Below are 22,160 nucleotides of genomic sequence, written 5' to 3' on the forward strand. Positions count from 1 at the left end.
AGTGAGTGTACCTACTCCACTTCTTTTACATGGTAACTCCAAAACAACAAATGTAAAATCCTGTAAATGTCTTAATTAAAAGCACATATAAAGATGATAAACTGGTAAGATGTTGGCTAAATCTGATGCATCAGACAAATCCAAAGAGCAAGTTTTATTGATGTAATACACCATATTAGGGATGAGCGAGTACACCACTATCTGTATCTGTTCAACCAACTAAATTATCTGTAGCTGTACTCATAGTGGGCAGGGCCTAAACCGGAAATGGGCGTGGTTTACCCCGAAATGGCTGGGGGTTCAATCAGTACATTATTTTAAGTCTGATATTGATATGGATTGATCAGAAGTTGCTATATTTATTGTTTGTTTGAAAACGATTTACAGATCAGCCTCAAAATTGAGATTCAAATCAATGTTTTTGAACATGAATATTCTTAAGTGGGACACTCTGGAGGGACTACATCTCTCGACTGGCTTGGGAACGCCTTGGGGTTCCCCCGGAGGAGCTGGGGGAGGTGTGTATGGATCGGGAGGTCTGGGCGGCTTTGCTTGAGCTGCTGCCCCCACGACCCGACTCCGGATAAAGCGGAAGAAAATGGATGGATGGATGGATGGATATTCTTAAGTGCATGAATGAATATTTACAGAACAGCCTCAGAATTGACATTCAATGTAGTAGGAAATTAACTACTAATTATGCATGAACAAGAGTTGTCATACTCAACACAACTTACTTTTTTTAAATTTTATGATCAAACTGTGATTTTCTTTCAGTTATTTATTTATTTTTACTACCCAATGGACCAGTCATGGCACTTAACGAAGGGTGACGAAGACCTGACGAAACAAGAAATCTGGACCTTCGTTGACTGTCGTTGGCATCGTTTAACCTTCGCGCAGCCTCGTTCCTGCAGCGGGCGCTTCGTCAGGCTTTTTAAACAAAAACCTCAATTCGTCTGTGTCTCATTTTGCTGTCATTCTTGATGTTTTTTAATCGTTTGTGTAGTTTTTGTAACGTTATTGTTTAATTTGACTTCGTTGGAGCAGCTGAACGTTTTCACACAGCGCAGAAGCCGGTTTGTGAGCGCTGAGGCTGCTGCTGCGTCCATGTACATCGGGAATTACAGGGCAAACTCAGCCTGCTTGCTTGAATTTTTTTGATCTGTGTGTGGGGGGGGGGGGGGGTGCAGCTTCAATGGGGTCATGCACTTTACATAGACCAGAATTAATCTTTTGTATGGATATTATTAATTATTTTGCCACAAGCAACTGTTGAATTTGAAACAACAAAAAAGTTGTGTAATTTCTGACGGTACTTGAATGCAGCATTAGCAGCAGCAGCAGTTCCTGCGTGTGCTTATTATTTTTATTAAATATAACAATCTGAGTGTAGGAATGACAATCCAGTCCTTCTGTACATGTGGCAACAGGTAGATGAATCAAAATGATGATATAAAGAGCTGTTCTGGAAGACAGAATTCACGTTGTGGATCAGTGATCAGCTGGTGGAATAACCGCACATGTGAGTCAATGCACACGTTCACATCCACTGATTAATTTAGTGTTCTGATATATTCAAAACATCTTTACACTTATATTTATATTTATTCTCCCCTTTGACAGTTTTCTGTTATAAATAAATATATATGGCTTAGAACATAATACAGTGATACAGCAGTGACCATGGCGCACTTTTTTTCTTTTTTCTTTTTTTTTTTTAAATTGGAGGAAGAGGGAGCGCGCAGCGTGTCAACAGACAGTGTGGATTCTGATAATGAAGGACATGATCCCTCTTTTGTTCTGGACGAGGAACCAGAGCAGGTGGTCCACCAACGTGTGAACAGATCTCGACAGATTCTGTTTGCAGTTTCTCCAGGACTCAGGCGCTATGAGCTCCATCCCAGCGCCGAGTCCTGGAACGCAGAGACGCAGACACACACTGCTCCAGCTGTGGCTCCAGGTGCGTTATTTCCTCTTTCGTCCCTTTTGTGCTCTTGCTTCGCAGACTGTTCGGTGATAAAAGCTCTTTCGTCCACCTTTTCTCAATGAATTGTGACGTTTTTTACTTTTTCCCTTCGTTCAGGAATCGTTGTGTGCCATGTGACGTTCTTGGCATTTTTTTCCACACAAAGTTAAACAATACTGATTAAGGTGTAGGTGTCTGTGTCTGTGAGAGGGAGACAGAGAGGTTGTTCAACTGACCAACTTATTTTTATGAACTGCAGTGAGAAAGTATCAGATACTGCATGCAGCCATGTTCAATAAAAATATTAATATAGGCTACTTTGTGTGTTCAGCTACATGTGTGTATGTGTGTAAGTGGTCTGTAAGACTGTTTATTTTTTTCATGATCTGTGTGAACTTAGGGATTCATGCAAACATCCAGTGATGGCAAACGGGGAAATAATATGTCAGCGTTGTTTACTGTATTCTCAAAAGCACCGCGTTCAGTACGAGCAAAGTTTTCCAACTAACTTTATATCACCAAACCAAATGAAGAGCAAACAAACGGTTAAATAAATAAATAACCCGACTGGAGGCTGTGACCGCCGTGGCAGGAGCCGTTTTCAGCTCTGTCTTATTAAAAGCACCGCGTATGACACGAAACAAGTTCACCGAATAACATTAAATATCAGTCAAACCGAAAAAGAGGCGAGCTGAAGCAAACTTAAGCTGGGCAAGAGTACTGACAGAGCAACATGAGGCAGAGCGGGCGCTGTGAAGACAGTCAGTTAGCCAATGAGAATTTTCCTTCAGCACGAGCGCAGATATTGATGAGTTTTATTCGGATCATGCTCGTGCTCGTCAAAAATGCTTTATCCGTACTGGATACTTGTCTCCTCACCAGACAAAAAAATTAAGTTTTTCCCTCCGCCACAGGTGGTTTGGGCATCTGCTGAGGAGGTCCCTGGGCCGTTTACCTAGGTAGGCCTTCCAGATACATCCAACTGGGAGGAGGCCCCAGGGGAAGACCCAGGACATACTGGAGAGATTACATTTCCTAGACAGTTTAAGAACGCCACAGTTAGAGGACTTAGCTGAGGTTAGGGTAGTGTGGGATGAGCTGTTTGGTCTGCTGCCACCGTGACACGTAAAAGCGGCAGAAAATGAATGAATGACACTTGTCATCCACAGACTTGTGAGCATTTTGGTGTTCCTCAGCACGCTTTCATTATATGCTTTCAACTCCAAAGTGCTGCAGTACACCAGTAAAATCATTTTGTTAATGTCCAAACATTCATGGGTGCAGGTGTGTGTTTTTTCAGCCTTTTACAACTTTTTTTCTGCATCTTACCATTGCTGCCTGCTGCTCGTCTTCATGCACACGCTGCTGAGTGATCCTCCTGCAATGAGAAAAAAACAAGGGTGAAGTTGATACAGCAATGTGATAACACTGATGCAGTCCACAAACAACTACATAGCTGTCGCTTTAGCTTTTTGAAATTGTGACTGTTAATATGTAACTACAATGACACGCAACTACCATATTTTCCGGAGTACAGTCGCACCTGTTAAAAAGGCCTCTTGAGGAGGAAAAACCCATATATAAGCTGCACTGGAGTATAAATCAGACATTTTTTCAGTATTATCAGATCATTAATTTGGAATTTTTGTGCACTGTTGTAGTGTACTGCTTATTATTGGCATTTATTTTATTATCTGAGTTGATTTTGTTGAGTGCTTTGATTCCTGTGAAAGTCCCACATCGATAGCTAATGTAATTATTATTATGAATAAACTCGTGATTTTTCTATATACAAGTTGCAGGGCCTCCCAAACTAGTCAAAAAAACCTCCACTTATACTCCAGAAAATACAGTACTTGTTGCAGTTCTGAGTTGTAATACTATGCAGAAGTAACTTCCAACTGGTGTCTTCTGTGTTGTTGTACAGTGAGGAAAATAAGTATTTGAACACCCTGCTATTTTTTATGTTCTCCCACTTAGAAATCATGGAGGGGTCTGAAATTTTCATCTTCGGTGCATGTACATTGTGAGAGACATAATCTAAAAAGAAAAAAAAATCCGGAAATCACAATGTATGATTTTTTTAATAATTTATTTGTATGTTACTGCTGCGAATAAGTATTTGAACACCTGTGAAAATCAATGTTAATATTTGGTACAGTAGCCTTTGTTTGCAATTACAGAGGTCAAACGTTTCCTTAGTTTTGCACCACGTTTTCACACACTGCAGCAGGGATTTTGGTCCACTCCTCCATACAGATCTCTAGATCTTTCAGGTTTGGAGTTTCAGCTCCCTCCAAAGATTTTCTATTGAGTTCAGGTCTGGAGACTGGCCAGGCCACTCCAGGACCTTGAAATGTTTCTTACAGAGCCCCTCCTTAGTTGCCCTGGCTGTGTGTTTGGGGTCATTGTCATGACATGTCAACCGTTGGGGTTTTTCCATAATTATTGTATGGCCTTGCCTTACAATATAAGGTGCCTTGGGGCAACTGTTTGTTGTGATTTGGCGCTATATAAATAAAATTGATTTGATTTGATGTTGGAAGATCCAGCCATGACCCATCTTCAATGCTCTTACTAAGGGAAGGAGGCTGTTTGCCAAAATCTCGCAATACATGACCCCATACATCCTCCCTTCAATACGGTGCAGTCGTCCTGTCCCCTTTGCAGAAGAGCACCCCAGAGTATGATGTTTCCACCCCCATGCTTCACGGATGGGATGGTTTTCTTAGGGTTGTTCTCATCCTCTAAACATGGTAAGTGGAGTTGATTCCAAAAAGCTCTATTCTGGTCTCATCTGACCACATGACCTTGTCCCATGTCTCCTCTGGATCATCCAGATGGTCACTGGTGAACTTCAAACGGGCCTGGACATGTGCTGGCTTGAGCAGGGGGACCTTGCTGCACTGCAGGATTTTATACCATGAGAGCATCATGTGTTACTAATGTAATCTTTGTGACTGTGGTCCCAGCTCTCGTCAGGTCATTGACCAGGTCCTCCTGTGTAGTTCTGAGCTTCTTCAGAATCATCCTTACCCCACAAAGTGAGATCTTGCATGGAATCCCAGACCGAGGGAGATTGACAGTCATCTGTGTTTCTTCCACTTTCTGATAAATAATCATAACAGTTGTTGTCTTCTACCAAGCTGCTTGCCTGTTGTCCTGTAGTGACAACAGGCAACCTTCCTTTTCTCTCAAAAATTCTTGAAAGGGTAGTTGTAAAACAGCTAACTGATCATCTGCAGAGGAATGGTCTATTTGAAGAGTTTCAGTCAGGTTTTAGAATTCATCATAGTACAGAAACAGCATTAGTGAAGGTTACAAATGATCTTCTTATGGCCTCGGACAGTGGACTCATCTCTGTGCTTGTTCTGTTAGACCTCAGTGCTGCTTTTGATACTGTTGACCATAAAATTTTATTACAGAGATTAGAGCATGCCATAGGTATTAAAGGCACTGCGCTGCAGTGGTTTGAATCATATTTGTCTAATAGATTACAATTTGTTCATGTAAATGGGGAATCTTCTTCACAGACTAAAGTTAATTATGGAGTTCCACAAGGTTCTGTGCTAGGACCAATTTTATTCACTTTATACATGCTTCCCTTAGGCAGTATTATTAGACGGTATTGCTTAAATTTTCATTGTTACGCAGATGATACCCAGCTTTATCTATCCATGAAGCCAGAGGACACACACCAATTAGCTAAACTGCAGGATTGTCTTACAGACATAAAGACATGGATGACCTCTAATTTCCTGCTTTTAAACTCAGATAAAACTGAAGTTATTGTACTTGGCCCCACAAATCTTAGAAACATGGTGTCTAACCAGATCCTTACTCTGGATGGCATTACCCTGACCTCTAGTAATACTGTGAGAAATCTTGGAGTCATTTTTGATCAGGATATGTCATTCAAAGCGCATATTAAACAAATATGTAGGACTGCTGTTTTGCATTTACGCAATATCTCTAAAATCAGAAAGGTCTTGTCTCAGAGTGATGCTGAAAAACTAATTCATGCATTTATTTCCTCTAGGCTGGACTATTGTAATTCATTATTATCAGGTTGTCCTAAAAGTTCCCTAAAAAGCCTTCAGTTAATTCAAAATGCTGCAGCTAGAGTACTGACGGGGACTAGAAGGAGAGAGCATATCTCACCCATATTGGCCTCTCTTCATTGGCTTCCTGTTATTTCTAGAATAGAATTTAAAATTCTTCTTCTTACTTATAAGGTTTTGAATAATCAGGTCCCATCTTATCTTAGGGACCTCGTAGTACCATATCACCCCAATAGAGCGCTTCGCTCTCAGACTGCAGGCTTACTTGTAGTTCCTAGGGTTTGTAAGAGTAGAATGGGAGGCAGAGCCTTCAGCTTTCAGGCTCCTCTCCTGTGGAACCAGCTCCCAATTCAGATCAGGGAGACAGACACCCTCTCTACTTTTAAGATTAGGCTTAAAACTTTCCTTTTTGCTAAAGCTTATAGTTAGGGCTGGATCAGGTGACCCTGAACCATCCCTTAGTTATGCTGCTATAGACGTAGACTGCTGGGGGGTTCCCATGATGCACTGTTTCTTTCTCTTTTTGCTCTGTATGCACCACTCTGCATTTAATCATTAGTGATCGATCTCTGCTCCCCTCCACAGCATATCTTTTTCCTGGTTCTCTCCCTCAGCCCCAACCAGTCCCAGCAGAAGACTGCCCCTCCCTGAGCCTGGTTCTGCTGGAGGTTTCTTCCTGTTAAAAGGGAGTTTTTCCTTCCCACTGTAGCCAAGTGCTTGCTCACAGGGGGTCGTTTTGACCGTTGGGGTTTTACATAATTATTGTATGGCCTTGCCTTACAATATAAAGCGCCTTGGGGCAACTGTTTGTTGTGATTTGGCGCTATATAAAAAAATTGATTGATTGATTGATTGATAGTCCATCCCAGCCTTGTGCAGGTCTACAGTTTTGTCCCTGGTGTCCTTAGACAGCTCTTTGGTCTTGGTTATGGTGGACAGGTTGGAGTGTGATTGAGTGTGTGAACAGGTGTCTTTTATACAGGTAACAAGTTCAAACAGGTGCAATTAATACAGGTAAAGAGTGCAGAATAAGAGGGCTTCTTAAAGAAAAATTAACAGGTCTGTGAGAGCCAGAATTCTTGCTGGTCGGTAGGTGGTCAAATACTTATTTTCCTCACTGTATATGTCATTTCAAATTTTTCAGATATTTGCATGAAATTTTGAATAAAATCAAAATAAACTGTAACCCCCAATCTCACTTCTCTTGTGTACCCCTTCCCCTTGGCCCTACCCCTACCCCTACGCCTTTAAAACAAGGGGTAAGGTGAAGGGGTATGCCTCTAGCCCTATGAATTGAGACACCCCTCCACCTTAGGAGAAAAAAAAAAACTGCCGGTGTCAAACTGCCGTCTTCACTTTTTGTTAACATGGCAACCGAAATGCAACTTGTTGCAGTAGCCTGTTTGCTCTTTTTATTTTCTCACCTTTCTGCGTAAATGCAAAGAAATAGAAGAAGTTGCAGATTTCTTTGACGCATTGCAATCATGTCATGTTAATTAATTTAATTAATTTGTAATTTATAATGATAATAATAATAATTAATTGATTAGTAATTTATTGATGTTAATGATACTAGTAATTAATCAATAATATTCTTTGATTAATCATTAATTGATTGATTAGTAATTAATGAATTAGTAATTAAAATAATTTATGATAATTTATTCATTTATATAGCGCCAAATCATGACTAATCGCCTCAAGGCGCTTCACAAACATCATTTAAAAGCAGAATAAAATGAAGTAAGATTAAAACACAATAAAAAAAAATTTAAAACATAAATAAGTAAAAGAAGTAATTATAAAAGGAATACAAAGGAAAACTGTTTATTTAAAATAAATAAACACGAAATATATCAGTGTGTGAAATGAATGTATACATTATACAAGTTTCACTTTTTGAATGGAATTACTGAAATAAATCAACTTTTTCATGATATTCTAATTATATGACCAGCACCTGTATGTATGTTATGGGCTGCATCTAGTTCTGTTAACCTTATATTTCTTTTTCAAATTCTCCCATTTTTTGCATCCAGCCCTATTTCCTTTAGAAATTTAATTGACAAATAATAGCAGTTTATTAGGACGTCAGGTTGTGTTACACATATACATGTGCGTCTGTATATATTTTCCAACTTATTCCCATTGATGAAACTTCTCATTTTCTGCCTGAAAGTTTATTAGCAGTCGAGTGTGTTCAGGGCTCCTGTTTGTTTACTAAACACACACACACACGTTACAGACCTTGAAATCCAACAGCAGGGGTTGATATTATGCAAAGATTTATGAACATACAAGTTAACGTGCTTATCCTTTATCATGATTTTCTCCGTTGTGAGATATAAAAGTGTTTTATCGTAGCGTTCATGTGTATGTGCATTATAACGCCTCAGCGCACGAGCGACGTTACGATATTCTTCAGAACGACAATATATGCAACATGCATCCAGCAGCATACACGTTGCTGTCAGACAACTGCCTGTATTTTGGCAAGTTATAACTTTCTAAACAGCGTAATTTGCAATGAAAGCTGCTTCATTTATGCAGCTCTTTCGGCGCCATGTTTGTTTTTTCGGAGACAGCAGTAAGCTCCTCCTACCCCTCCAAACGGAGTGTGCATCCAGATTCACTCCAAACGGAGGGGTTTGTGGCCTCCGCCTACCCCTCCACCTCGCTCCAAAAAGAGAATTGAGACACCCCTCTGTCTCTCGTGCCCGCGCAAAACGGAGAGGAAGGGGTAAGGGGAAGGGCCAAGGGGTAGAATTGAGACTCAGCCTAAGTGTTCATTTTATTTACTATTTAAGGGACGTATGGGGTGATTCTATGGTAACGGAATTATGACGACGGGAAAAGCTGGCCATATTTTAGCTCCCCATTAAAAATGTGCTCCGATTATAAATTCTGTTACCATAGAATCGCCCTATGACCTTTAACTTAGAGGGGCCAGCTTGAGGCCTAAGGATCCTCTGTTCGATTTCCTGTCAGAGAGGAAGTGCAGTTAAGTGCCACTGAGCAAAGTGCTGAATCCCCCTTTACTTCCTGTCTGCAGCTGAGTGCCCGACGAGGCTACACACTGACATCAATGTGCCAGTAAGTGGGTGAATGTCAGTCATCATTGCAAAGCACTTTAGGCATATGTATCAGCAGGAAAAAAGCTCTACACCATAAATTTGGGATATCCTGATCAGTAATTTAATGTGGTGTATTTGCCAATACAGAGTCCTGATCTAATGCCTCTATTTTCCTCAATATTACACTTATACAGACATAATGTAAACACATTAAAGTCAATCCAATGTATGTATTTCATGCATGAAGGGGTGGTGACCAAGCAGTTAACTGCACTTGTTTCCAGTGAGGAAGGTTCCTGGTTCAAGGGCTTCTCTGCTCATTCTGCATGTAATCTGGAATTGCATCAGAAAGGGCATCCAGTGTAAAATTTGTGCCAAATCAACATCTAGATCCATCTCTGATCTGCTGCAGGGACCCCCAAGTGAAACAAGGGAGAAGTCGAAGGGACTAACATACAGTGTATCTGCTTGACACTTTAACAGCTCTCGCACGCATTTTGTTTTTTTAATTATTCCATCCAAACATCCAAACAGTCTGCATGTCTCTGGAAGAGGGAGGAAGCTGGAATACCCAGAAGGAACCAATGCCAACATGGGGAAAACATGAAAACTCCAGAAAGGGCCAGGTACCTGTTGATTAGGTGAACAGACCTGACTGAGCTGATTAGCTCTGATTAGTTCAGAGACAAAAAGAAAATGTGCAGGGCTTTGGGTCCCAGCGACCAAGACTGAAAAACACTGGTATAGGAATATTATATTTACCACTGCTATTGATAAATATAATATTTATATTTACCACTGCTATTGATCTCCCCCTCTAGCTGCCACCTTATCATGGTGGGGGAGTTGGCGTACCCGGATGATCCTAGGAGCTATGTTGTCGGGTGCTTTGTGCTCCCTGTAGGGTCTCCCAAGGCAAACAGGTCCTAGGTGACGGGTCAGACTAAGGGCAGTTCAGAACCTCCATGGCCAGTAAAAAAAAAAAAAAAAAAAAAAAAAAATCAAGGACCGAGATGTCGCCCGGTATGGCGGAGCCGGAGCCCCACCCTGGAGCCAGGCCTGGGGTTCACGCGCGAGCACCTAGTGGTCGGGCCTTAGCCCATGGGGACCGGCCGGGCTCAGCCCAAAAGAGCGACGTGGGCCCGCCCTCCTGTGGGTTTACCACCTGCAGAGCGGGCCATGGGGGTCGGGTGCAGAGAGGATTGGGTGGCGGTCGAGGGCGGGTGGCCCGGTCCATGCTCACAGCCCCTGGCTGTTGGGACATGGAATGTCACCTCGCTGGGGGGGAAGGAGCCTGAGCTTGTGCGGGAGGTTGAGAGATACGACTAGAGATAGTCGGGCTCACCTCCACGCACAGCTTGGGCTCTGGTACCCAACTCCTGGAGAGGGGCTCGACGCTTCATTTTTCTGGCATTGCCCACGGGGAGAGGCGGAGAGTTGGGGCCGCATTGCTTATTGCTCCGCAGCTCAGTCGCCATGTGTTGGAGTTCACTCCGGTGAACGAGAGGGTCGCGTCCCTATGCCTTTGGGTCGGGGACAGGTCTCTCACCGTTGTCTCGGCCTACGGGCCGAGCAGCAGTGCAGAGTACCCAACCTTCCTGGAGTCCCTGGGAGGGGTACTAGATAGCGCTCCGACTGGGGACTCCATTGTTCTCCTGGGGGATTTCAACGCCCACGTGGGCAGCGACAGTGAGACCTGGAGGGGGGTGATCGGGAAGCACGGCCTCCCCGATCTGAACCCGAGTGGTGTTCAGTTGTTGGACTTCTGTGCGAGTCACAGTTTGTCCATCACAAACACCATGTTCGAGCACAAGGGTGTCCATAAGTGCATGGTGCATGTGGCACCAGGACACCCTGAGCCGGAGGTCAATGATCGACTTTGTAGTCGTATCATCTGACCTTCGTCCATGTGTCTCGGACACTCGAGTGAAGAGAGGGGCAGAGCTGTCGACTGATCACCACCTGCTGGTGAGTTGGATCCACTGGGAGGGGAGGAAGCCGGTCAGACCTGGCAGGCCCAAACATATCATGAGGGTCTGCTGGGAACGACTGGCAGAACCCTCTGTCAGCGAGGTCTTCAACTCCCACCTCCGGGAGAGCTCCTCCCAGATCCCGGGGGAGGTTGTAGACATGGAGTCCGAGTGGACCATGTTCTCCACCTCCATTGTCGATACGGCCGCTCGTAGCTGTGGTCGCAAGGTCTCTGGTGCCTGTCGCGGCGGCAATCCCCGAACCCGGTAGTGGACACTGGAAGTAAGGGATGCCGTCAAGCTAAAGAAGGAGTCCTACTTATCTTTGATGGTAGGTGGGACCCCAGAGGCAGCTGACAGGTACCGGCAGGCAAAGCGTGCCGCAGCCCGTGCGGTCGCAGAGGCAAAAACTCGGGTCTGGAAGGAGTTCGGGGAGGCTATGGATGAGGACTATTGGTCGACCTCGAAGAGATTCTGGCAAACCGTTCGACGACCTCAGGAGGTGGAAGCAGCTCTCCACCAGCACTGTTTACGGTGCGGGTGGGGAGCTGTTGACCCTGACTGGGGATGTTGTCAGGCGGTGGAAGGAGTACTTCGAGGATCTCCTCAATCCCATCGTCACATCTTCCAAAGAGGAAGCAAAGACTGGGGACTCAGAGGCGGACTCATCCATTACCCAGGTCGATGTCACCGAGGCAGTTAGAAAGCTCCTCGGTGGCAAGGCTCCTGGGGTGGATGAAATCCGTCCTGAGTACCTTAAGTCTCTGGATGTTGACGTTGGCCTCCGCCGGGGCTGCCCTTTGTCACCGGTTCTGTTCATTATTTTTATGGACAGAATTTCTAGGCGCAGCCAGGGTGTAGAGGGGGTCTGGTTTGGGAACCACAGAATCTCGATAGACGGATCAGTGCAGCATCTGCAGCGATGCGGTCGCTGAATCGGACCGTCGTGGTGAAGAGAGAGCTGAGTAGGGGGGCAAAGCTCTCGATTTAACGATCGATCTACGTTCCGATCCTCACCTATGGTCATGAGATTTGGCTCATGACCGAAAGAACGAGATCGCGAGTACAAGCGGCCGAGATGAGTTTCCTCCGCAGGGTGGCTGGGCACTCCCTTAGAGATAAGGTGAGGAGCTCGGTCACTCGGGAGGAGCTCGGAGTCGAGCCGCAGCTCCTCCACATCGAAAGGAGTCAGTTGAGGTGGCTCGGGCATCTTTTCCGGATGCCCCCTGGACGCCTCGCTGGAGAGGTGTTCCGGGCACGTCCCATTGGGAGGAGGCCCCGGGGAAGACCCAGGACACGCTGGAGAGACTACATCTCTCGGCTGGCTTGGGAACGCCTTGGGGTTACCCCGGAGGAGCTGGGGGAGGTGTGTGTGGCTCGGGAGGTCTGGGCGGCTTTACTTGAGCTGCTGCACACTGTTAAGGCTATGAAATTGGGCTATTATTAACAAAAAGTAGAAAAGGGGGTGTTCACAATAATAGTAGCATCTGCTGTTGACGCTACAAACTCAAAACTATTATGTTCAAACTGCTTTTTTAGCAATCCTGTGAATCACTAAACTAGTATTTAGTTGTATAACCACAGTTTTTCATGATTTCTTCACATCTGCGAGGCATTAATTCTGTTGGTTTGGAACCAAGCTTTTGCTCATTTACTAGTGTGCTTGGGGTCATTGTCTTGTTGAAACACCCATTTCAAGGGCATGTCCTCTTCAGCATAAGGCAACATGATCTGTTCAAGTATTCTGACATATCCAAACTGATCCATGATACCTGGTATGCAATATATAGGCCCAACACCATAGTAGGAGAAACATGCCCATATCATGATGCTTGCACCACCATGCTTCACTGTCTTCACTGTGAACTGTGGCTTGAATTCAGAGTTTGGGGGTCGTCTCACAAACTGTCTGTGGCCCTTGGACCCCCCAAAAAACAATTTTACTCTCATCAGTCCACAAAATATTCCTCCATTTCTCTTTAGGCCAGTTGATGTGTTCTTTGGCAACTTGTAACCTCTTCTGCATGTCTTTTACTTAACAGAGGGACTTTGTGGGGGATTCTTGCAAATAAATTAGCTTCACATAGGCGTCTTCTAACTGTCACAGCACTTACAGGTAACTCCAGACTGTCTTTGATCATCCTGGAGCTGATCAATGGGTGAGCCTTTGCCATTCTGGTTATTCTTCTATCCATTTTGATTGTTGTTTTCCATTTTCTTCCATGCGTCTTTTTTTTTTTTTGTCCATTTTAAAGCATTGGAGATCATTGTAGATGAACAGCCTATAATTTTTTGCACCTGCGTATAAGTTTTCCCCTCTCCAATCAACTTTTTAATCAAACTACGCTGTTCTTCTGAACAATGTCTTAAACGTCCCATTTTCCTCAGGCTTTCAAAGAGAAAAGCATGTTCAACAGGTGCTGACTTCATCCTTAAACAGGGGACACCTGATTCACACCTGTTTGTTCCACAAAACTGATGAACTCACTGACTGAATGCCACACTACTATTATTGTGAACACCCCCTTTTCTACTTTTTTTTTTACTAACAGCCCAATTTCATAGCCTTAAGAGTGTGCATATCATGAATGCTTGGTCTTGTTGGATTTGTGAGAATCTACTGGTACCTTGTTTCCCATGTAACAATAAGAAATATACTCAAAACCTGGATTAATCTTTTTAGTCACATGGCACTACTATTATTCTGAACACTACTGTACGTAGACCAGGTAGCTCAGTAAATACGGAGTTGGCTTGCCAATATGTTGACCTGAGTGTGAATCCCACTCATGCTACCGGTCTGTGTCCTTTGGTAAGACATTTAATATGCACTGTCTCAGTCCACCAAGCTGTAAATGGGTGTGTGTCTGAGTGGTGTAGCATCCAGGGGGAGTCAGACTATCATCTGCTTCACACTATGGAATCAGGAAATAAGCATGGGCACTAACAGGCCTCAGATTAGATGACATTATAGTAGATTAGATAGAACTTTATTGATCCCTTAGGGAGATTCCCTCAGGGAAACTGGAGTTCCAGCAGCACTGTATAGCAGCACACGAGGTAAGAAGCACACAGAGAATCAAAAGTGAAAAAGAACAGTTTGCAAATATAAATATGAACACAAATACATTATAGAAATAACAGGCATACTGCTCAATAGTGGTTTACTGGCTACTACTTTTCCTCTCCTTCCCGTCCTCTGTCTTCCTATTTTTCCTCCTCCCCAAGTGAGGAGTTGTACAGTCTGATGGTCTGAGGGACAAAGGAGTTTTGTCAGTTTGTTGGTTCTGCACTTTGGAAGGAGCAGGCTGTGGCTGAAGAGGCTCCTCTGTTTGCTGATGACGGTGTGCAGAAGGTCCCTGGCATCATCCATAATGTCCAACAGTTTGTCCAGTGTTCTCTTCTCTGCCACTGTCACCAGAGAGTCCAGCTTCATGCCAACCACAGAGGCAGCCGGCCTGATCAGTTTGTCCAGCCTGGAGGCGTCCTTCTTGCATGTGCTGCCCCCCCAGCACACCACAGTGTAAAAGAGGACACTGGCTACTATTGATTGGTATAACATCCTCAGGAGTTTCCTGCAGATGTTAAGCGACTGCAGCCTCCTCAGGAAGTCCAGCCTGCTCTGTCACTTCCTGTACAGGTGGTTGGTGTGAATTGTCCAGTCCAGTTTGTCATATTTTTTTTAAATTCCATTCATATCAACAAACATTTGTTGTTTCAGTCATTCATGTGCCTCTGTAAGATTTGGGTTATGTGGGCGATTAAGATTAGGGTTATTGTTAGGATGTCAGGTCACCACCGTAATAACAACCTACCAACACACAGTTATGGTTACCATTACGATATCCACGGCCTTATTTAAACTACCCAATGCCACAACCCAAACCCTACCCTCTGACCTTGACCCTATCCTAACCCTCGGGTTTGAGCCACCCCGCTCAGCATGCCGCTCTCGTTGGAGCGACATCTCTGCTATTTCGGCATTGTGGGATAGCTCGTCAGACCACTTTCACCTGACCCTGTGCTGAATTTGGCGACATGAGAAGATACGCTGGATGAGTGTGAGTATTGATTTACGATCATTTAGGCATAAAAACACACGAGATACACAGGCTCTTGTGCCAAATATACTCCTGATGTTATCCATGAAAATGCACTGTCAGCATTGTTTGGGAACTACTTTTTGAGCAGGAATTCATTAGGCACGTTGGCAGCGGGCGCATACTAACACAAAATATACACAAACTGTATAGTTGTTTGGCCAAAATGAGAGCGTCCACTGTTGGCTTGGCATAAGCTGGTGACGTGCGTGAGAGTATGGGTCTGAGCTTCATATTCATCAGCTCTCTCCTGTACCTCTTTATCACCCAATAATCATGACCATTCCTTGTTGGATTGAGGTACAATGAACACAGCGGTTTGTTGTTGGATGTCATATAAGAAAAAGGACAACTGAATCATATCAATGCCCACTTTGTATTATAGTTGAATGTCTACTGGACTGATACTGAAAAAAATAGGCAGGTTATATTTTGCTGGATACGGCAAACACGCACCTAGCAATATTTGACCAGATCTCCTCGCTGATTGGCTAGTTCAAATGACATCATCGAAGAGTTTATTTCAACACTGCGGCGCCCTCAGCAAAGTTGAACTGGACAATATTTCACCGTACGTGGCACCAGCAAAATGGTAGGTTGCGCTGTTTTGCCGGCCGTCTAAATTTATTCACGACGGAACAGAACAGTCGTGGTCCGGCAGGAACTTAAAGGCGATCGGAGTTTAAGATCTCATTTCACATTCGTGATAGTAGCTCGATATTGGTTAGAGCCTGACCGATATAGATTTTTTGAGACCGATGCCGATAATGATATTTGGATGAAAAAAATCAATCAATCAATCAATCAATTTTTTTATATAGCGCCAAATCACAACAAACAGTTGCCCCAAGGCGCTTTATATTGTAAGGCAAGGCCATACAATAATTATGTAAAACCCCAATGGTCAAAACGACCCCCTGTGAGCAAGCACTTGGCTACAGTGGGAAGGAAAAACTCCCTTTAAACAGGAAGAAACCTCCAGCAGAACCAGGCTCAGGGAGGGGCAGTCTTCTGCTGGGACTGGTTGGGGCTGAGGGAGAGAACCAGGAAAAAGACATGCTGTGGAGGGGAGCAGAGATCGATCACTAATGATTAAATGCAGAGTGGTGCATACAGAGCAAAAAGAGAAAGAAACAGTGCATCATGGGAACCCCCCAGCAGTCTACGTCTATAGCAGCATAATTAAGGGATGGTTCAGGGTCACCTGATCCAGCCCTAACTATAAGCTTTAGCAAAAAGGAAAGTTTTAAGCCTAATCTTAAAAGTAGAGAGGGTGTCTGTCTCCCTGATCTGAATTGGGAGCTGGTTCCACAGGAGAGGAGCCTGAAAGCTGAAGGCTCTGCCTCCCATTCTACTCTTACAAACCCTAGGAACTACAAGTAAGCCTGCAGTCTGAGAGCGAAGCGCTCTATTGGGGTGATATGGTACTACGAGGTCCCTAAGATAAGATGGGACCTGATTATTCAAAACCTTATAAGTAAGAAGAAGAATTTTAAATTCTATTCTAGAATTAACAGGAAGCCAATGAAGAGAGGCCAATATGGGTGAGATATGCTCTCGCCTTTGTGGGGCCAAGTACAATAACTTCAGTTTTATCTGAGTTTAAAAGCAGGAAATTAGAGGTCATCCATGTCTTTATGTCTGTAAGACAATCCTGCAGTTTAGCTAATTGGTGTGTGTCCTCTGGCTTCATGGATAGATAAAGCTGGGTATCATCTGCGTAACAATGAAAATTTAAGCAATACCGTCTAATAATACTGCCTAAGGGAAGCATGTATAAAGTGAATAAAATTGGTCCTAGCACAGAACCTTGTGGAACCCCATAATTAACTTTAGTCTGTGAAGAAGATTCCCCATTTACATGAACAAATTGTAATCTATTAGACAAATATGATTCAAACCACCGCAGCGCAGTGCCTTTAATACCTATGGCATGCTCTAATCTCTGTAATAAAATTTTATGGTCAACAGTATCAAAAGCAGCACTGAGGTCTAACAGAACAAGCACAGAGATGAGTCCACTGTCCGAGGCCATAAGAAGATCATTTGTAACCTTCACTAATGCTGTTTCTGTACTATGATGAATTCTAAAACCTGACTGAAACTCTTCAAATAGACCATTCCTCTGCAGATGATCAGTTAGCTGTTTTACAACTACCCTTTCAAGAATTTTTGAGAGAAAAGGAAGGTTGGAGATTGGCCTATAATTAGCTAAGATAGCTGGGTCAAGTGATGGCTTTTTAAGTAATGGTTTAATTACTGCCACCTTAAAAGCCTGCGGTACATAGCCAACTAACAAAGATAGATTGATCATATTTAAGATCGAAGCATTAAATAATGGTAGGGCTTCCTTGCCAAAAAATGCCAAGAATCAATAAATAGGCTGATTTGGCGATAGCCGATAAATCAGCCAATATTTTTTTTTTTTTTTTTAATGAATAAAATGTTCTTTTTTTGGACCCTAAACAAAAAAGGTATGAGCTAAAAGCTGAAATATAATTTACAAGTTATTTACAATTTAGTAAAGCTTGGTCCCAGCCGTCGTATACGACGGCGTCGGCCCCAAAGGGTTAATGGCGAACGGCAGTAATTCCCAGAACCTTTCCGGACAACCAGTGAATCTGAATGTTTCAACCTCTTAGCAGTAAACGAAAGTTTTTCATGCTAGAAATAAGGTCTACACAACATGGGCTTAATAAAAAGCGTGACTGACGCAATGAAGCACATTTGACACATTACTACATAAACTGAGTTAATCAAACTGAGTTGAACTGAAACGGGAAAAAAGTGGGGTGAATGTAATCGCAAAGTTATTACAAACAACATCCTTATAAACTTACTTGTATGCTTTTGTCAGCTGATCAGTGCAGTGTGATGGCGAACTACAGGGGCCGGGGATGAACACATTTAAGCAGGGTGCAAGCAGCTCTCAGTTCAATGGAGTCAGAGCTCCATCTACTGGCAAACGGTGCAAGGACATTTTACATTGCTGACACAAACATTATCAATCAATCAATCAATCAATCAATTTTTTTTATATAGCGCCAAATCACAACAAACAGTTGCCCCAAGGCGCTTTATATTGTAAGACAAGGCCATACAATAATTATGTAAAACCCCAACGGTCAAAATGACCCCTGTGAGCAAGCACTTGGCTACAGTGGGAAGGAAAAACTCCCTTTTAACAGGAAGAAACCTCCAGCAGAACCAGGCTCAGGGAGGGGCAGTCTTCTGCTGGGACTGGTTGGGGCTGAGGCAGTAACTGTTCTGTTTATGAAAACTTATCGGCGTTCTAGCTGCAAAATTTCAGCCGATAGTGAGTACTTTGAAAAGGGCTTATATCGGCTGGCTGATATATCGGTTGGGCTCTAATATTGGTGATTTTCATTATTGAAAATTGGCATATTTTACCATTCACTATTTTCAGGGTTTGGACTGATCAAAGGTTTTGCAGACATGACACAGAGAGAAAAAAAACAGGATAAACACATGTGCCAAAGTGGACTTCTGTATTTTCATTTTTATTCTGTCTTGAATTTGCAGATTTTGTTTGTCATCCCCACCCTACACAGAAAATTACCAGGACTGCAAAAATTATTTCCACCGTGCCCAAAATTTGCACCGCCGTTTTTCGCCACGCAGTGGAAATAATTTTAGGCACGGTGGAAATAATTTTCACCACACAGTGGAAATAACTTTGGGCATGGCTATGCCACGTTTTTGAGTTGCTTTTAGTGTCTGAGAATCCCCTGAGTTGCTTTTAACATCCGAGAATCCCTCCGGCAGTAGGTGATTTTCTGTTCCGATTCAAACGACTTCATGGCACCCAAAACGGCACAGAATCCCTCCGCCAGTAGGTAATTTCCTGTTCCAATTCAAATGACTTTTTGGTACCCAAAACGGCATTTAAAGATGAAAAATTAGCACCAACACTCAATGCCGAGGGCGCCGCCATGTTGAAATACCCTCTACGATTGACGTCATTTGAACTAGCCAATCAGCGAGGAGATCCGGTGTCATGGTCCGAGTATGCGCCGGTCTCATTTTACCACGCGCACATCGATTTTTTTTCGCGGTCAACTTCCGGGAGGTCTAGAATTACCATTTCTTGCGGCGATCTTCAACCGAGCAGACGTATTTTGAAACACTCACTTTTGATTCAGAAAATTTGAAGTGGGACTATATTTGTGATCGATTTTTTTTTATATTACCATTTCTTGCGGCGATCTTCAATATGGAGGAGGAATCACTTGTTTCTGAGCCTCAAAATGAATGTCAGGAAAACGCACACCCCAAAGAAGAGCAAAAAGCAGCGATTTTCAACATTCAGGAAAAAAATGTCCCAACTGATAGTCTTCCTACAGACTGGGAAGTACTCCAGTGATACAGACAAAAAGGACCATCGCAACATCAGGAACCAGTCCAAGAAGCACGTTTGGGATGAAGACAGTAAGTACATATCTTTTTGTTTACTTCTTGTGGAATGGTACAATACACGAACTGTAATCCACCCGTATGATAGTATTTACCACAGACAATTGAACAACCAAGCTGTTATTAATTTGCCAATATTTTCAAGAATAATGCCTGTAGATTCTCTTAAGCAAGTACATATTGTTTATCATGGAAATATAGACCTGGAATGGACGTGCGCGCCTCAATCTATTAGCGTCGCTCGGGACAGGAAGGCGCCATTACTAAGGGTGGAGATGTGCCGATCGTCAGTAATAAACTGACCGCTTTTTTTGCACTAGCGTTGCTATTTCTTAATGGATTTTAATAAATGTAGGCTTTTTTAAAGCCATTTGAAAGCTCTTTCCATTGAACCTATGCATGTGTGGGTGAAAAAAAAAAACATGTAAAATGCAGAAATTTGGGGAAATTATGACAAACTGTGCTGCTTTTCTCGCCCTGTTGTCGCTATTTGTTAACAGTTTTTTAATAAAAGTAGGCTTGTTTTAAAGCCGTTTAATTGCTCTTTCTAATGAACCCATACTTGTCTGGGTAGAAAAAAAATGTTTTATGTAAGTGTGGAAAATTGGGAGAAAATATGCCATTCTGTTCATTTACTGTGATGTTTTTTTTCCTTTCATCATAATTCTCGATGGATTTTTATAAATGAAGCTTTGTAAGTTGTATTCAAGCTGATTAAAAGTTCTAATGAACCCATACATGCCTGGACAAAAAATCCTTATGTATTAAAATATAAATCTGAAGTACTCATTTACCTTGCTGCTTTTTCCACTGTAATATTATTGCTAGTCTTTTAATGACAACAACATATATATGATTTTTACGAACATTTTATTACAAGTAGATATAAAGCCATTCAGAATTGATGACTTTTGACCCTCAGTCAGGGTAAAAAGTACCTCCTCCATCCCCTCCAACCACACTGTTAAAATTTAAATGCCGCCTGTGACCACCATGAACACATCATATTAAACAACAATTGCAAGTATACAGACATGAATATATTTAAACATTTTTGTTTCCGCATGTGAACGCAGCTTAATGAAAAGAACTTATGGCGTTGAGTTATAGTCTCAGTATATTGATATTAAATTGCGACATAACGACTTTAAAATAGACATTTGTTTTACATAATTACATTAAGGCTCTTGTACAGTTCATTTTAGTATTCGAGAATTTGTTTTTGTAGTTGGTGCAATTAATGATGAAGCTCTGGCTGCCTTTTTTCCCCTCATTTCGATTCCGTTTAACTGGCTCAAGGTGCTCTCTCCACCCTTAGTAATGGCCGCTGTGTGGCACGCCGCTAGTCACGTGACGTCCATTCCAGTCTCTATTTTCATGTTGTTTATGGGCACCCCTACACCAGCTTTGCCACTGATCAACTTTGTCCACATACGAGCTGGACTGCCTAATTCCGCAAGGACATAATTTTGCCATGAGCCTGTTTTCCTTTAGATTGTAGAATGAGATTGAATTTCATGTAATCTGGGTAATATATTTTAATTTATAATAAGTGTTTAATGTCATAGACATTTCAGAGATTTTGTATTGAGAATTACCAGTTTCACTTTTAATTTATGATTATGTCTTTGCAGAAAAACAGCTGTACTACATTGGCCCGAAAGGAGAATGCAGGAAGAAAGTGCTGACTGAGGTTGCCGAAGTAATCGAAGTCTTCCAGCAGTATCATTCATCACCAATGGGCGGCCACAGTGGTGTCAACGACACTTTAGCCAAGATATCCCAGTATTATTGGTGGAACGGGATGAAAGAAGATGTCCAGGAATATGTAAGCATTTAGTTTTTATGATTTAGTTTTTTATTCCACAAACTAAGTTTAAATGATATATTATCAATGCATGTTTCTGGGTAATATATTTCAAATTCTAATGAATATTTTATGTTCTAGACATTTCAAAGATTTTATTTAAGAATTGCTAATTTTACTTTGTGCAAGTTTGAGAATTTATTATGCACATACTCATATGTTTAATTTGTACCTCCTCATATGATTGGTGTCAGAGTGATGTGCATAGAAAAAAGGAACTACCAACTAGATACGTCATTGCAAATATCAATGTTTATTAGTATTCTTCTGATTTGGATTGATTTTACTTGGGGAAATTGTTGATGTGACTTTGTCAGAGTATGAGAGGTTATTGTACTTATGCATGTTTTATTTATATTTTTAAGGTTTCTCCATGTGATCGGTGTCAGCGATTTGAGAAGCTCAAGACCCAAGCCCCCGAGCTACAAACCAAAGTCAGTGAGGCACTCAAACTCGTTGGAATGGATCTCATAGGTAAATATTTTTGATATAGATAATCAACGAAGAATTATGATCAGCATAGAAATTGTCAAAATCTGTGAATTTATGAAAAAATGGTTGTAACTCGCATCACTGTAAAGTTGAACTAAGATATAATGTGACACCCTCTCATATTATAAATAATAGTTTTTGCATAGTTTGAATTTGACAAATTGTATATATATGAGACATAAAATTCTATTCT

The 22,160-nt window shown here is 42.4% G+C and overlaps 1 protein-coding gene across 3 annotated transcripts in view; it reads right to left on the bottom strand.

Annotated features, from left to right (window-relative positions):
- Positions 1–22,160, bottom strand: part of ccdc9 (coiled-coil domain containing 9) — a 140,322-nt gene that overhangs the window by 108,044 nt on the left and 10,118 nt on the right. For all 3 annotated transcript variants that reach the window (XM_034168658.1, XM_034168660.1, XM_034168657.1), the window contains exon 2: positions 3,299–3,347. In XM_034168658.1, coding sequence (XP_034024549.1) covers positions 3,299–3,301 — 3 coding nt within the window. In that variant the 5' untranslated portion in view covers positions 3,302–3,347. The remainder of the gene's footprint in view (positions 1–3,298; positions 3,348–22,160) is intronic.

The sequence above is a fragment of the Thalassophryne amazonica genome, chromosome 4 (assembly GCF_902500255.1).
Source record: "Thalassophryne amazonica chromosome 4, fThaAma1.1, whole genome shotgun sequence".
In the NCBI taxonomy this organism is placed as follows: Eukaryota; Metazoa; Chordata; class Actinopteri; order Batrachoidiformes; family Batrachoididae; genus Thalassophryne; species Thalassophryne amazonica.